Raw genomic sequence first — 14,384 nt, 5'->3', positions numbered from 1 at the left:
TATGGACTCAGAGAGGTCCTAGGATAAAGCAGTACCTCATCTCGCTCATCTGACTGAAAGGGTATCAGTTATAGCATTGGAGGGTGTTGCTTACATGGGGGAAAAGAAGGCTCTCACCTCACTCATAGTTGTTTCAATAGCCAGTCTGTGGGGTGTGGCCAAATTAGACAGTCCTGGGTGCCTAAGTGGAAGAAAAGTTTCTAAACTCATTTTCCCAAACGAAAAAAATACTGAGGGGGAGTGGGAAAAGCTGAAGGATAAGGATGTACCTCTCTTCTTCTGGGGGTGGTAGCGGGGGCCCCAGGCCATCATCTGACCTTAAAGATGATGGCTGCCCTGGTGACCGTGGGAACGAAGCACTGCTTTCAGATGTTGACCTGAACAGGTGGGAGCAAAAGTCAAAGTCAGGGTTACTATCCTCCCAGAGCCTTCTCAAGGTCTCTTTAGTTCCCAGGTTCCCTTATTCTCAAAGTCTCCAGAACCCGCCAAGCTTGCTGCCACACCGGTGGTGTTGAGGGTCCGAGGCTGGGGGCAGCTCCACTTCGAGGGGTAAGGTCAGCACAAAGACATCCAGAGTGATACTGAGGTCCCTCATGGGAACTCGGCCTCCAATGGGGGGTCCCTCCAGACTGGAAAGAACCTGGCCTGGGAGAGAGGGAAAATTACAGGTTGCTGGGGGCTCTGGTAAAAGTATTGCTTCCCAAATTTTGATACCAGTTCATTCTCCTAGGCTCTCCTCCTTTTCTCCTCCCAGGACCCGCAGGCAAGCAAGCCATACTGGGACCTCTGGCCTTCCTCTAGGCTCCCTCAAACTCACCCAGGCAGGTGGGCAAGCTGCATACAGGTACTGAGTTGTGCTGGCCACGCAACCGCACAGAGCATGTGAGGTGAAGGAAGAGGGGTGGCAGGTCATGCACGAGGCTCTCAGGCCCAGTGGGTGAGTCACCCCCCAAGATACTGAAGGAGTCTTCATCAGGGTTCACAGTGTCTGCATCTGACAGTGAGGTGGAGTCTAGCCCAGCAGGACCCAGGTCTGGTTCACGGCTCTCACAGTATTCCACCTCCAGCTCTGGGTCGCTCTCGGTAACCACACAGCAGGCAGATGTGTCGCCTAGGGAAGTATGGCATATGGTCAACAGGAAAGGATGGCAGTGGAGCTGCTGAGTCCTGGTTTGAAGCAGCTACCCTCGACCCACTTGCTCACACACCTTCTTCTCCCACGAGCTCAGCCTCTGAAAATTCCAGGTCACTGACTTTTCTGTCTATTGTGTCTCGTGGTCCCTCATCCTGGGCCAAAGGAAAAAAAAAAGAGTTGATCCAAGCAGGACCAGTGCCAGGACAACGCCACATCTATTCCCCTGGGGATCAAACCAGACCAGGAAGGGCCCCGGGTTTGGGCAGTCTCGTGGTCCCTCATCCTGGGCCAAAGGAAAAAAAAAAGAGTTGATCCAAGCAGGACCAGTGCCAGGACAACGCCACATCTATGCCTCTGGGAATCAAACAGGCCAGGTAGGGCCTCTGGATTGGGGCACAGGGAAAAGAAGGAAGAAAGCTTCTTACCTCTCGCCTGCTGGATGGAGGACAATAGAAGAAGTAGTGAGGATTGGAGGGCACTGTGCGGAAGTGGAGACGGCTGATCTCCAGGAACTTCTCCTGTTATAGGGTCAATAAGGTTACCTTGTCAGCCACCCCTTACAGGACACCACTCCTTCACTAGACCAAGATATGAATACTCTCAACCCAGGAAGAATATTGTCAGCTGACAAGCAGGATTCTACTCTCTTCTGCCTTCCTCCAAGTTCCCACCTGGATGAGGTTGTGAAGGGCATCGTGTGCCTCTCCTTTGAACTGGCAGACATCTGTCAGAGAGATCTCCAGGCCAGGGTCTGGATTTCCAGGGACACGGGTGCTCTGAAACTCAGGCTCACTTAGGTCTTCAGTCTCTATACTGGGCGGTTGGGGTTGGAAAGAACATTATCATTGTCAAGAACAACCAAGTAAGTACTAGAGGTGTCTGTTTCCTAACTGGGAAGCAGCACATGCCTGTCTCTGTCTATAGGATGTCAGCACAATGGCTTGGTGATGACAACCAATCCTTCCCTTTTGGGCTCTAACCTCCATATTTCTTAAGGTTCAGCCATTTCTGTGATAGAGTAATGGTGAGCCCACTTTTCTGACTTGTACCAAGGAGTGGGAAGGTGGTGTTGTCCAATATTAATGGAAAAGACCGGGAGGGCAGCATAGTTTGTGGGGAAGCAAATGCGTTCCCTTGGTGGGAGGCAAGAAAAGTGGGGGATCTAAGGCTCCAGAGAAGTGGCTAGGGCGGCACCCTGACACAGGACTCCTCAGTACCACTACTTTAGGTCTCTCCTCAAAGGCAACATGCTGCAGAAGCTGACAGAGCAGTCTGCCTGCTTGCCTCTGTCCTTCTCTCCAGTCCTCCCTGCAGCAACAACCTGTAGAACCCTAATGTGGGGGTTCAGTAATGAACAAATGCAAGTTTGGGCTAGACTGATGCATGCAATTAGTTGGTGAGATTGCTACTACAGACATGGAAGCCATCAGAACAAACTTCTGCTTTTATTCCTGGCACTTCACTACAGGAGAGACTGTTGCCAGAGCCACACGGGACAAAGACTACATGGGCAACAGGAAGCCAGTGACAAGGCACCACTGCTTTTTTGGTGGACTGCAAGGTCGTCTTTGCAGGGACTTGGTTCATGAGTTGCCCACTACCTGACTCAACACCTTCAAGAACCATCCTAACCTGGACTCAGAAACCAGGATGGCTCGTTCCCGAGGCTCTGGTCCCTCTTCGATGCTACTGCTGAAGGGCCCTGGACTGAGAGGACCAGGGCTTGGGGGTGGGTGAGGCAAACCCCAAGTATGGCCACACAGTGCAAGCAGGAAAGAAGTGATGTCTACTTCTTGTAACAGCTCCTCACACGCATCTACTGCAGTCAGCAAGTCCTGGCAGGTCACGCTCTGTGCTTGTTGCAAGCTTCGGAACAGCCCTAATGGAAGGGGATGGGGCCACAAGGGTCAGCTCTGCAACAGTTCTCCCTTCCAGTCCCCACCCCTGTAACCTCTGTTCTCCCTGCCACCCCCACCAGCCACACTCCTTCCTCTGTGGCATGCCTGCTCACCCCGGACATAGCACCGCTGTGCGTGCTCCTGCAGCAAGGCACAGTGGGTGGCTGCCTCTTTGTACCTGGGCTCCATCCAGACTGAGGATGAGGAGGAATGATCTAGAAACTGAGTCCTAGGAGTGGGAGGAAAACCAGCTTGGCTAATTTTCCTAAATGATACCTTGGCCTCATCAGCTACCATACTTCAATGGAACATCTAGACTCTTGCAAACACATTTATGAGGAGGAATGTTTGACCAAGTTGTTGAGGAACTGTGCTGGATAGCTTCAGCTGTCAACTTGACACCTGGGTGGAGGGTGCCTTGACTGAGGAATTTTCTCTATTGGATTGGCCTGTGGGCATTTTCTTGATTTTCTTAGTGATGTGGTACCTAGCACAGTGTGAGCGGTGCCAGCCCTGGGCAGGCTGAGCACTGGCCAGGGGAACAAGCCAGTCAACAGCACTCCTCCACGGTCTGTGCTCCAGGTTTCTGCCCTGAGCTCTCCTGCTTTGGCTTCCCCCAGTGATGAACTGTGAGTTGGGAGATGCAAGATAAACCCTTTTCTCCCAAAGTTGGTTTTGGTCAGTGTTTCTTAATCACAGCAATTGAAAACAAACTAGAACAAACGTTGATATCAGGGTCATAGGGTTCTGCTATAAGACAGACCTGACCATGTTGTTTTGGGGAAGATTGTGGAAGGGTTTGGAAAGCTCAGCTTAGTGAGCTGCTGCTGTGGAACTTGAAACAGTTATGCTGAATGAGTTGGAGATGACAGAGGCCTGGCATATGAAGGTTCAAAGGGAAACAAAGACTCCATTCAGGGCTGTTTTGTGTGGAATTAAATTTTGGAAGTGAAACCTTTTGTGCTTTACTGGGACAACCGATGCTGATTAGTTGGGCTGAAAATCAGCTGTAACCAGAGATCAGCATCACGGAAATTTTTCGGGAAGTATTTCCTAAGGGTCAGTACATAGAAGCTGTGCTCCAGAGGTACCTAAGGCTCTATCTCAAGCTAGAAGCAGGACTTGGTAATGTGTCAGTCTCCTATACAGTACTGGTTTTGAAGGCATGAAGGGATCATGGAGAGGATCTGAGGCTTGGCAGTGTGTGAGGTCAGAAGAGGCCCTTTGTGAAGGTGCAGCCTCAGTTGTAATGGAGACCCCAGCATATTAGAAATGCCAGGACCATGGGATGACCACAAATGGCAGCAGCAGGTGTGGAATGGAGCTGGCCTGAGCCTAGGAGACAAGCTGTGTGTGTGTGCTGTGGACAGCAGAGCCAGAGAAGTGGAACTGCCCAGTCCTTTGGAGCCCAGAAAATCCTGAGTGAATTCCAATTGTTCAGCCTTGAACTACTTTCCTGGACTTTTGTTTTGATTAAGTGTGCCTAATTCTTCTCTTTTGAAATAAGACAGTGTTTAACTTGTAGATTTTACAAGTTAGATTTTACAGGAGCCCACAGTTGAGGCTTTTATAAAATGTTTGAATTTTTTTTTTTTTTTTTTGGTCTTTTTGGGACAGGGTCTATAGCCACAGCTGGCCTGGAACTCAATGTGTAGACTAGGCTGGCCTCCATCTCACAGAGATCTGCCTGCCTTTGCCTCCCAAGTGTTGGAATGAAAGGCATGCACTACCTTGCCCAGCAAGTGTTTGAATTTTTTTGTTTGTTTGTTCTTTTTGAGACAGGGTCTCCCTGTAGCTCCAGCTGTCCTGGAACTCACTATGTAGACCAGGCTGGCCTTGAACTCAGAGATCTGCCTTCCTCTGCCTCCCGAGTGCTGGGATTAAAGGTGTGTGCCACCACGCCCGGCCTGAGTGTTTGAATTTTTAAGGACTGTGGGACTTTTAAAGTTGTGCTGTTTTATGTTGTAATATTAACATGAGATCTTAGGGGTATGAAATGGAAAGGTTGTGGTTTAATAGTGATGTTTGTGTGTCAAGTTGACAAGAGTTACTTGTGCTGGACAGCTTCAGTTGTCAACTTGACACACCTGCGTGGAGGGCACTTCAATTGAGGAATTTCCACCATTGGACTGTCCTGTGGGCATGTCTGTGGGTCATTTTCTTGATTATTGAGTGATGTGGGAGGGCCCAGCCTATTGTGGGCGGTGCCATCCCTGCACAGGTGGTCCTGTGTTGTATAAGAAAGCAGGCTGAGCACAGGCCAGGGGAGCAGGCCAGGCAGCACATTCATCTGTGGTCTGTGCTCCAGGTTCCTGCTTTGGCTTCCCCAGTGATGAACCTGGGTGATGTAAGATAAAAATAGGCCCTTTCCTCCCCAAGTTGGTTTTGGTCTGTGTTTTTATCACAGCAATTGAAAGCTAACCAGAACAGGACAACTAAGAAGCTGAGCTCCTGCTGGCAACCTGTCCAACGAATGAGAGTATACACAAACTTGGGTTGGAGAAAGCCAAAAGTCAAAATGGAGAGCACTCACCGGAAGATGAGATCTCGTGGTGCTTGAGGGGGTTGTATGCCAACCATTTGTTCCCTCAGTGCTTCCAGGGAACAGCTATAGATGTAGACAGGACACCTGGTCCGGGGCCCATCTGTACCCTCTGTTTGGGGAGCCTGATGCCCAGGATAAGCTGGTAAGTCTGGGTGGGAGGGTGGCCTTGGTTCTCCTGCATCTTGGGCACTATCTGTGGGGAAAAGGTGTTCATAGTCTTCCCACCCTCTACTGGCTTCCCATTCCACTCTGCTTAACTGACTTCAGATACCAGCCTCACCACTGGCTAGGGTTACACTGAGGATGGGAACTTGGGACTTTGTAGCCTTAGCCCCAGTTCCTCCCAGATCTTTCAGGCTGGGACCTCCACTCCAATCCACAAGCTTAGGTTTTATTTCTTCTTGAAAGGGACTCTCCAGGCCATAGGCAGCTAGATGTTGGACATCTGAAGAGAAAAAGAGGGACACAAATCAGGGCTATCTGGTGGGTTGGGGAGGGAGCACTGCGCTTTTACTCAAGGGAGGTGGTCTGTTGGTACCTGAGAAGGTAGCTGGGAGAAAAGTCAGAAACACATGCTGGGGGCTCACAAGCCTTGCATAGCAGTGCCACTGAAGGGGCTGGGCACAGATGGAAGGCCTCCAAGTTTCAGGAATACCCACACCCTTTAAGAGAGAAACAAAATTAAAGCAATCTCCAAGGGAATATTCCAAGTCTGATTCCCTTCCTCCACCCTGACCTGACTCATCTCAGGCTTTAGTGTGAAAGGTCCAGGGCAAAGGGAAATGACAGCACTCTGTCATGGACAGAAGGCATTCAGTATCAAGGGTGATGAAAACCTGGGCATGGATGTGTGGTAGTGGAGGGATGCCAATATTATATTAAGGGCTTAGGGAAAAGTACCAGTGCTGACCAGGGCAGGAAGGGCGGAGTCTCCAGTGGCTTGGGTTCTGTCGACCATCTGATCCTTCAGGATCTCATGGCCCCCCAATGGAGGCCCCTCTGTACCTACAATGGGGTAGAGATGGTGGAGAAGGGCAGGACCAGCACTGAGGTGAAAGGTTTGGGAAGGAGGCCAGAGCTAAAAGGCAGAAAGTATCCTAAGGGTGGGGAAAAGGGCAGGACTGAAGTGTGGCATTAGGAAAGAGGTGGGGTGCTTACCTGGATCACGGCAGCTCCGCCGCAGGACCTCACTTAAGAAGGCAGCCTGGTCAGTAGGGGTCAGTGGGATCTCCCGGTCACTCAGCTCTTGTCCCAGGCAGCTGTGCAGCAGGCACAGCACCATGTCGTTGGTGGGACAGGGCCCCTCGGCGAGAGAGACACCCTCTGGCTCTGCCCAACACACACTTTGCTCAGCACTGAGAGCCTCCTGTGCCCAGTGTTCCTAGCTCCACCCTGACCAGTAAAGCATTAGTCTTTCTTTTAGCCTAAGCCTCCTCCTGGCCCTATCACTTACTCGTGCTTTGCTGGCTGATCTGATCTCTATCTTCTAGTATGCCCAGGCGTGCTGGCCCCTTAGGTAAGGGCAAGTGGGCATCAAGTACACCCACCTCTGGAGAGCAGAAGGAAGAACATCTGCAGCTGCTGGCACTGTGGCAACAATCCTAGCAGGTCAAAACGGAAAGGGATCTCATGAACACAGGTGTCTCCTCCTTGGTCTAGTCCTAGGAGCAAAGGATAGGCCAGTGAGACCCAGATTATCTGTCTGTGGTTGCCTTCTCCCATCTCTCAACCCTGGATCCCTTCCCCACTGACCATCTGAGACCCGTGGCTCTGGGGGCAGAGGACCCCAGTCCTTGCTCTGGCACAGCTGTATCAGGTATTCAAAGCTCAGCAGGGAGCCTATACAGGCAGCATCCCGTGGATGGAGCTAAGACAAACACCAGAGGACAGGAGTCATTTTATCCTAGCCTTGGCCTCTGGCTCTCAAGAAGTCCACAGGCAGCAGGCTCCAAATGAGGTACAATTTGGTAGGAGGCCAGGGAACAGTTCTGAGGTTACTCACAGCTTGAGGGATCTCAGAGTAGGTCAAATCCTGAAGGTGTTTCCAGCTTTCAGGGCCAGGTCCCACTCGCCCATACTGAGGCTCAACCCACACCTCAGTGACCAGATTGAGCTCCGAGTCTCCCTCTAGGGCCTCCACCTCCACATCATTGTCATCATCTGTTGAGAAGCTAAAGAAGGAAGGATTCTGAGCCTGGAAGAAATCCAATGCACAGCCTTATGGCAAGGAGGATGAGAAGATGGCCAGTGAGGGTAGCCACATGGCCTTTGCAGATGAGTATCTGCATCTAGACCATCATCTAAACCCAACAGTTCTCTGCTCTGGTTTGGGATGGAGCTCATATCAGAGTATGGGAGCCAGACAGTTAGGTGACCTGGGGACAGGAGGACTGTGCAGTGGTGACTCCCAGAGATCAGAGTCTCACCTGTCTTTGGTGGAGGTAGAGTGGGGGGGGAACAAGATGTACTGGACAACGCATGTGTGCTTCTCTTCAGCTGTAGCCTGTCCCAGTGGCTCATTCTGTGGGTAAACATGGGATCCTGGGCAAATCCTAGCCAGCAGAGACCTAGCCTGGCTCTCATCTTATCATTCTTGCCTCAGGCCTTGGTCCCTTGATCTGGTGAGGCTGAAGTCCTCACCCAGCTCAGAGCCCAAGTGTCCCTGAGGTTATCATGGTCTTTGGGGGAACAGTATCAGGAGGGTCAGCACATACCTGAACTGGAAGCTCCAGCACCATGTTAATGATTCCTTCCCCGCTACAGGCGAAGTGGAACCCCTCAGAGAGTCGGACTCTGAAACCCCGTAAAGGTGGTGCAGGACCAGAGTAAGATGAGGGAAGAGACATTCAGTTTGGTGCCCTGAAACACCTACCTCCCAGCAGCTGTCATGGCAACCTAGTCCATTGGGGACCTGCTCGGATTAATGGTTCTCCAGAGTCTTGGGCTCTGAGTTGGGTGGGAAATGCTTTCCCAGATTATTGGTTCCAAAAGGTCTAAGTAAGACCACAGGCCAAACTAAGCAGAACTGGGGAGTACAGAGAGTGAGGGCAACAGCAAGAACTGCTCAGTAGTGTCTGGCTTAGGTCAGGGTGCAAACCCAGAGTCCACACTTGTTTTGTCCCTGCCTTAGCTGCTCTGCAGGCTCAGTGACGTACTCAGTGAGAACAGACAGGAGCTGGGCTATGGCGCTGAGTGGCAGCGTTGGGGCCAGGCCTGATGGGACACTCCACAGCCAGCGCTGATGGTAGAGGTATCGCGACAGTGATGCCAGGCTAGATGAGGCTGAGCGGCCCGCCACCAGGGGCAGTGGCCCTGGTGGCTCTAGAGTCAGTAAGAAGGGTGCCCGGTAGTCCAGGGGTAGCTTCTCATACCTGGGAGACAAGGCAGCTCCCCAGTTGGTTTCCACTCACAGCCTTCCCTCATGCTCTTAGGCCACCTCCCCACCCTCAAACCAACCTGATGAGGAGCTTGTCCAATGGCTTATGGAGGACCACAAGGCAGGGCCGGTCAGACAGGGCCTGCTGTGGCCCCAGCATGGGGGGTGACTTAGAGGGAGAGTTGCTCCCACCAACGCCCCCCAGCCCTTTTCGTTTCACTTTGGGTGTTGGCTCCTTACTTTGTACACGGTGAGGGAAACGAAGGCGCAGGATCTCTTCTTGCAAGCCTGACACAATCTGTGAGAGAAAACATGGTCAGATCCCCAACTCCCACCTCTTCCATGTCTGGAAGAAGGGACCACAGACAAAGAGACAGAATTTTCTTTCATGTTTCTCAAGCCTTACTTGATCTGGGAGTTCCTCTCTCAACTGAGCAGGAGAGTTGAGAAAACAGCTCATTTACACTCTAGTCATGACCTGAGCCCAGCTTACCTTGTGCCGGGCCTGGGCTGGTGTGCCAATTGGAAAACCCAGGCGAAGAACCATGCACGGGGTTTTGGAAATGATGCGGACCATGTAGAAGGAGGATGGGGGCTGGTCTGGGGCACTGGGGAGAAATAGGAGGGAATAAGCAATCATGGGCTGGAAGTAAGTGGGCTTCAGAGAAGTAGGGCTGACATCCGGTTAGAGGAGGAGACATGGAATGAGGTGTGGAAGGGTGAGGGAACATCACTGCCTACCTGGAGAGCAGTTTGACATAGGAATAGCCCTCAACCAGCACAAAGCTGCTCCAGTCCCGAAGCAGAGAGGTTAGTGAGGAGTGTGAGATCCTGCACTGGATAGTGCTGTAGCGCCCGTTGCTGCCTGGGGTGTGAAGGTGCTTGGGGATTGGTCTAGGGAGACAGGTGTAAAATGAGATCAGACCTTCCAGCCCCAATCTCGGGGAAAGGACAGACTACTCTCTCTCCTAGACTGCCTGAGGTCATGGGGGCTGATAAACAGGAAAACTTGGCCACAGTTGGTACGCGTCTCATCATCTCCTCTCCCCAGTCTGTTCCTTGACCCTAGCCATGGCCCTGGCCCTGAGGATACTCACGTGTCATGCTCCAGGATTAGCACCAGGCGATGCATGTGCAGCCATCGCTGCCATGAATTAGCATCCATGGACAGCACTGGCTTCCAGTAAGCAGCAAATTGGGCCTGGGATGAGTCAGAACCACTATGCTGAAGGGAGAGCACCTGGGGACAGAAAGAACAGCGGTTTGTAGCCGCCATGTGAGTGCTGGGAATCGAACCCGGGTCCTCTGCAAGAGCAGTCAGTGCTCTTAACCGCTGAGCCATCTCTCCAGCCCCCCCGCCTTTTTTCTTAAATTAATACGTCTCCCCAGGGCCTTAGGTCTCAGGAGGGAGAGAGATGCTTTCAAGGCCAAAGTTGAGGCTTTTGATTGGGTGCCTCATTTGAGAAGAGGGAATAGTAGCAGTTCTGAATTGCAGTTGTGCTGACTCCAGTCCAAGCAGGCGTGGAAGGGGCTGCAGTATTGGGGGCACTCACCGGGGTGGTGGAGCCAGGAGGGATGTAGAAGAGTGGCACTCCACTCTTGGTGCTGTCTGGAAGTGTGAAATGCTCTGGCACTGAAGAGAAGGACTGAAGATGAGCTAGCATCTGATCCGTCTGATTAATGCTGCAGAAGAAGGGCCAAGCCTGAGCCACAGCTGACTGTGCTGGGGGGAGATGAGGGGAACCTCAGGGGGACCAAAAACCCTGGACTTGACCCTGGTGCACTGGGTGGCTCCCCCCAGCTCCCAGCTTCACAACTCTGTCCCTCCACACAAATGGGGCATTGCTCACCAAGTAGTAACCTCACTCACCTCTGCAGTGTATTCCAGAAACGGCGGATAACATGGGTACGATACAGCGAGCGGATAGGTTGCCTTAGTGCACAGGACACATCGTGCAAAATGTCATAGCCCCCTTCCATTGTCACTTCTACCCGTGTTGCTCGAGGGCCCTCAGGCTCCAAGGGCCAGGGTGCCACAGCCACATATTCAATGCGCATGTTGTGTTTCCACAGCAGTACCAGTTTCACCTCCAACTGTGACCCTCCTTCAGGGGAGCAGGAGGGTGAGTGAGAGGACACAGGACTCCAGGCCTGAGTCCTATTCAAACCCTTGGCTGTCATACAGAATTCTAGCACAGTCCCATACATTTTAAAACCACAGTCTGCCCACAAACAGAGTAATATGAAAACAAAGTCAAGTTCAGAACATCCCCCTCCCCCAAGACCATTTCATTTGCCTTGGGCAGGAGATGGGATTGAGAACTACATGCTAGGAGAACTCAGCTTGAAAGCACCCAAAAGCCCACTTGTCTCAAATGACAAGCAGTCTCTCATGGGGACACTCCTTTAATTTTAATTTTTATTTTTTTTGTCTTTTTGAGACAGGGTCTCCCCGTAGTCCCAGCTGTCCTGGAACTCACTATCTAGACCAGGCTGGCCTTGAATTCACAAAAATCCGCCTGCCTCTGACTCCTGAGTGCTGGGATTAAAGGCGTGCGCCACCACGCTCGGCTTTCATTTTTATTTTACGTCTGAATGTTTTGCCTGCATGTTTGTAAGTGCACCAGTGCCCACAAAGGCCATAAGAGGGTGTCAGAGCCCTGGAACAAGTTATGGTGGTTCTTAGCTGCCATGTAGATGCTGAGAACTGAACTGGGGTCCTCTGAAAGAGCAACCAGTGTGCTTAACCAGAGCCATCTCTCCAGCCCCTTTTAAATGTGTGGTAGGTGTGTTCTTCCATTTATTTGGCAGGTATGCACACACAAAAATTATCAGATCTGTGAAACTGAAGCAGGACCTGGTGACCCTTACCTTTGGCCAGTGTAACCTCTCGGACACTGTAGCCCTCTCGAAGGCGCACAGATACAGTGCTGACCAAGTCAGCTGGCACTTCTTTCTCAGTATGCTTCTTCCTGCGTAAGGCCAAGGCAGGGTTGCTGCTTGCAGAGACCAGGTGCTCATTAAACAGGCGGTGCTGAGAGCCTGGAGGAGCCATGAAGCCAGGGAGGGGGAAAGTGAGTACAGGTCAGCTGATGGATATATAGGGGAAGGAGCTGTGCTGAAATCACATGAGAGAAAGTGCTAGAGAGTCCAGCCCAGTCAGCCTGCCGGTCCTCCCAAAGCCTCCATAGCTATAACTGTCTCTGAGGCCATTCTGCATTCTCCTCCCACACCCACCCGGCCAGCCTCTCACCACAGTAGTACTCAGGGTTCAGCGCTTCCCCACTGCGCAGGAAGGAGTAGAGCAAAAATGCCCGGTGGTAGACTGTCAGACCCAGGTTGCCAGGCTCAGGCTCAGGACAAGTGGACAGGTAGGAGCCAAATGTCGCCATTGCAATGAACTTCATCAATTCCACATTGGGCACATGGCCAAAACTGCAGTCATAAGAGTAAACTCCTCCCACCTGGGGAAAGTGAGCAAGTGAGGACCCCATTCCACCAGAGGAACAGGAATGGAAAAGCAGGAGAGGAAGACGGCTGCTCCATATCCCAGAAGTGGGCCACTGTTCTCCCAGGACAGACTACTACTATGCCCCATCCTTTCTCTTGTTAGCTGTTTATTTTGGTCTTTTTGAGACAGGGTCTCCCTGTAGCCCCAGCTGTCCTGGAACTCACTATGTAGACCAGGCTGGCCTTGAACTCAGAGATCTGCCTGCCTCTGCCTCCCGAGTGCTGGGATTAAAGGTGTGTGCCACCATGCCTGGCTCTTTAGCCCTTCTATCCAAAACCCATGTCAGCTGCCCTTCTTCCTCCACATCAAATACTCTTCCCTTCACTACAGATTTTGGCAGCTATTTCATTGACTTTCTGTTATTGTCCCGAGACGCTTCAGTATACCTCTGGCACATACAAAAAAAGCCTCAGGGAGTTTTGTTAAAACAGGTCTGTGGTGGAGCCTGAGCCTGCATTGAGAACAAGCTTTCTGGTAACACTAACACCAAGGCTCTAGCTCTGAAACTGGCAAATTTCTTCTAACCTGTAGACCAAATCCAACCCAGACTTATTTTCTGTTAATAAAGTATTGCTGGAGTATAGCCACGCCTGTTCATTTTGAATTCTGTCTGTGGCTGCTTTCATGGTACTACAGCAAAGCCAAACAGCGGTGACAAACCAAGGTCCCACAAGTTTAACTATTTCCTAGCTGACCACTGCAGAAAATGTTCGCAGACCTGCTCTCCATGACTCCTGCTTCCTGACCACTCAGCTCTGTAACCCTCATCTCTATTCCACTCACCTGCAGCTGTCTATACACTGGCCCTTGGCTTCAGTTGGAATGAATTTATCTTTGCAATTCCAAATTGCCACATCCCACAGTACGATATCCCTTTAGCTTCCTTCCACCCTCTTTCTGCTGCTCTCTGACCTCACTGGGCCTGCCAGGTCTCCACCCTCTGCTCTCTCCAGGTCTGTCTGCTCCATCCTGTCAGATCACTGGCCCTCTTCCTTCAGTTTTTCCTGCTTTTTACCTCGAAACCTCAACGAAGATCACATCCTCTATACTGGTACCCTAAGGAAGAAAATTGTACAGGCTGGTACCACATCAAAACATGACATCCCACCCAGCTACTCCTTTAGAATTGTCATCAAAATGGTTCCTTCTCCCCAACACTGCCCCCTCCTTCTGTACTCATTAGCCCCTTCTATTTCTGAGAGGAAGCAGAGGCCGTTGGCAGGATTTATCTGCATCTTAAACTTCTACATACTAACCACAAAGAACGATTCCTGTTCAAAAAGAACTGTTCAATCTGTTTCTAGAGCCAACATCCTCCTGTCAATTTAGAGATTTTTCTGTATCAGGAGCCCTTTTCTTTGGTGTGTTTTTGTTTTTTGAGATAGGGCCTCCCTGGAGCCCCAGCTGGTCTGGAACTGGCCATGTAGATCAGGCTGGCCTCCATTTCACAGAGATATGCCTGCTGTTGCCTCCTAGGATTAAAGGAGTGTGCCACCACACCTGGCTTCTTTCTCTAATTTTTAAACCCTTCTCAGACACTATGGCCTTTAGAACCATGACCAAAAACAAACAGCAAATTAGAACTACATTGAGATTCCATCTCATCCAGTCAGAATGACTATCATTAAGAAAACAAGCAAATGCCAGTAGGGACGTCAGGAAAGGGGGCCTTGCATAGTGCTGGTAGGAATGTGAATTAGTTCAGTCCATATGCAAATCAGTACGGGGGTTCCTAAAATCTAAAAACAACTACCATATGACCTAGCTACATGACTCCTAGGTCTATGCCCAAAGGCATAGTAAATGTACTACAGAGACACTTGCACGTCTAAGTTTATTGCAGCTCTACTCACAGAGCCAAATTATACAATGAGCCTTGGTGGTCAACTAAAGATGAATAAAGAAAATGTGGGGAAAAA

General features: G+C 51.0%; 1 protein-coding gene across 4 annotated transcripts in view; it reads right to left on the bottom strand.

Moving 5' to 3' along the window:
* Positions 1 to 14,384, bottom strand: part of Szt2 (SZT2 subunit of KICSTOR complex) — a 52,302-nt gene that overhangs the window by 23,591 nt on the left and 14,327 nt on the right. For 2 of the 4 annotated variants that reach the window (XM_008845358.3, XM_029569499.1), the window contains 28 exons: positions 12,208 to 12,418; positions 11,826 to 11,996; positions 10,825 to 11,059; positions 10,508 to 10,637; positions 10,052 to 10,194; positions 9,696 to 9,848; positions 9,448 to 9,562; positions 9,035 to 9,252; positions 8,734 to 8,949; positions 8,293 to 8,371; positions 8,005 to 8,099; positions 7,581 to 7,749; positions 7,331 to 7,445; positions 7,126 to 7,239; positions 6,737 to 6,907; positions 6,489 to 6,583; positions 6,117 to 6,240; positions 5,859 to 6,023; positions 5,567 to 5,771; positions 3,147 to 3,262; positions 2,768 to 3,014; positions 1,807 to 1,948; positions 1,561 to 1,653; positions 1,209 to 1,287; positions 818 to 1,111; positions 504 to 645; positions 270 to 377; positions 118 to 181 (listed from right to left, as the gene is read on the bottom strand). In XM_008845358.3, the coding sequence (XP_008843580.1) occupies positions 118 to 181; positions 270 to 377; positions 504 to 645; positions 818 to 1,111; positions 1,209 to 1,287; positions 1,561 to 1,653; positions 1,807 to 1,948; positions 2,768 to 3,014; positions 3,147 to 3,262; positions 5,567 to 5,771; positions 5,859 to 6,023; positions 6,117 to 6,240; positions 6,489 to 6,583; positions 6,737 to 6,907; positions 7,126 to 7,239; positions 7,331 to 7,445; positions 7,581 to 7,749; positions 8,005 to 8,099; positions 8,293 to 8,371; positions 8,734 to 8,949; positions 9,035 to 9,252; positions 9,448 to 9,562; positions 9,696 to 9,848; positions 10,052 to 10,194; positions 10,508 to 10,637; positions 10,825 to 11,059; positions 11,826 to 11,996; positions 12,208 to 12,418 (4,209 nt within the window). Of the gene's footprint in view, positions 1 to 117; positions 182 to 269; positions 378 to 503; positions 646 to 817; positions 1,112 to 1,208; positions 1,288 to 1,560; positions 1,654 to 1,806; positions 1,949 to 2,767; positions 3,015 to 3,146; positions 3,263 to 5,566; positions 5,772 to 5,858; positions 6,024 to 6,116; positions 6,241 to 6,488; positions 6,584 to 6,736; positions 6,908 to 7,125; positions 7,240 to 7,330; positions 7,446 to 7,580; positions 7,750 to 8,004; positions 8,100 to 8,292; positions 8,372 to 8,733; positions 8,950 to 9,034; positions 9,253 to 9,447; positions 9,563 to 9,695; positions 9,849 to 10,051; positions 10,195 to 10,507; positions 10,678 to 10,824; positions 11,060 to 11,825; positions 11,997 to 12,207; positions 12,419 to 14,384 lie in introns of those variants that run through there. The other 2 variants (XM_029569498.1, XM_029569500.1) reach the window with 2 other exon arrangements.

This window comes from Nannospalax galili, unplaced genomic scaffold, assembly GCF_000622305.1.
Source record: "Nannospalax galili isolate Female #2095 unplaced genomic scaffold, S.galili_v1.0 scaffold1402, whole genome shotgun sequence".
NCBI classification, from domain to species: domain Eukaryota; kingdom Metazoa; phylum Chordata; class Mammalia; order Rodentia; family Spalacidae; genus Nannospalax; species Nannospalax galili.
Note: the sequence above shows the minus strand (reverse complement) of the source record. Positions and strands in the feature narration are given on the sequence as shown.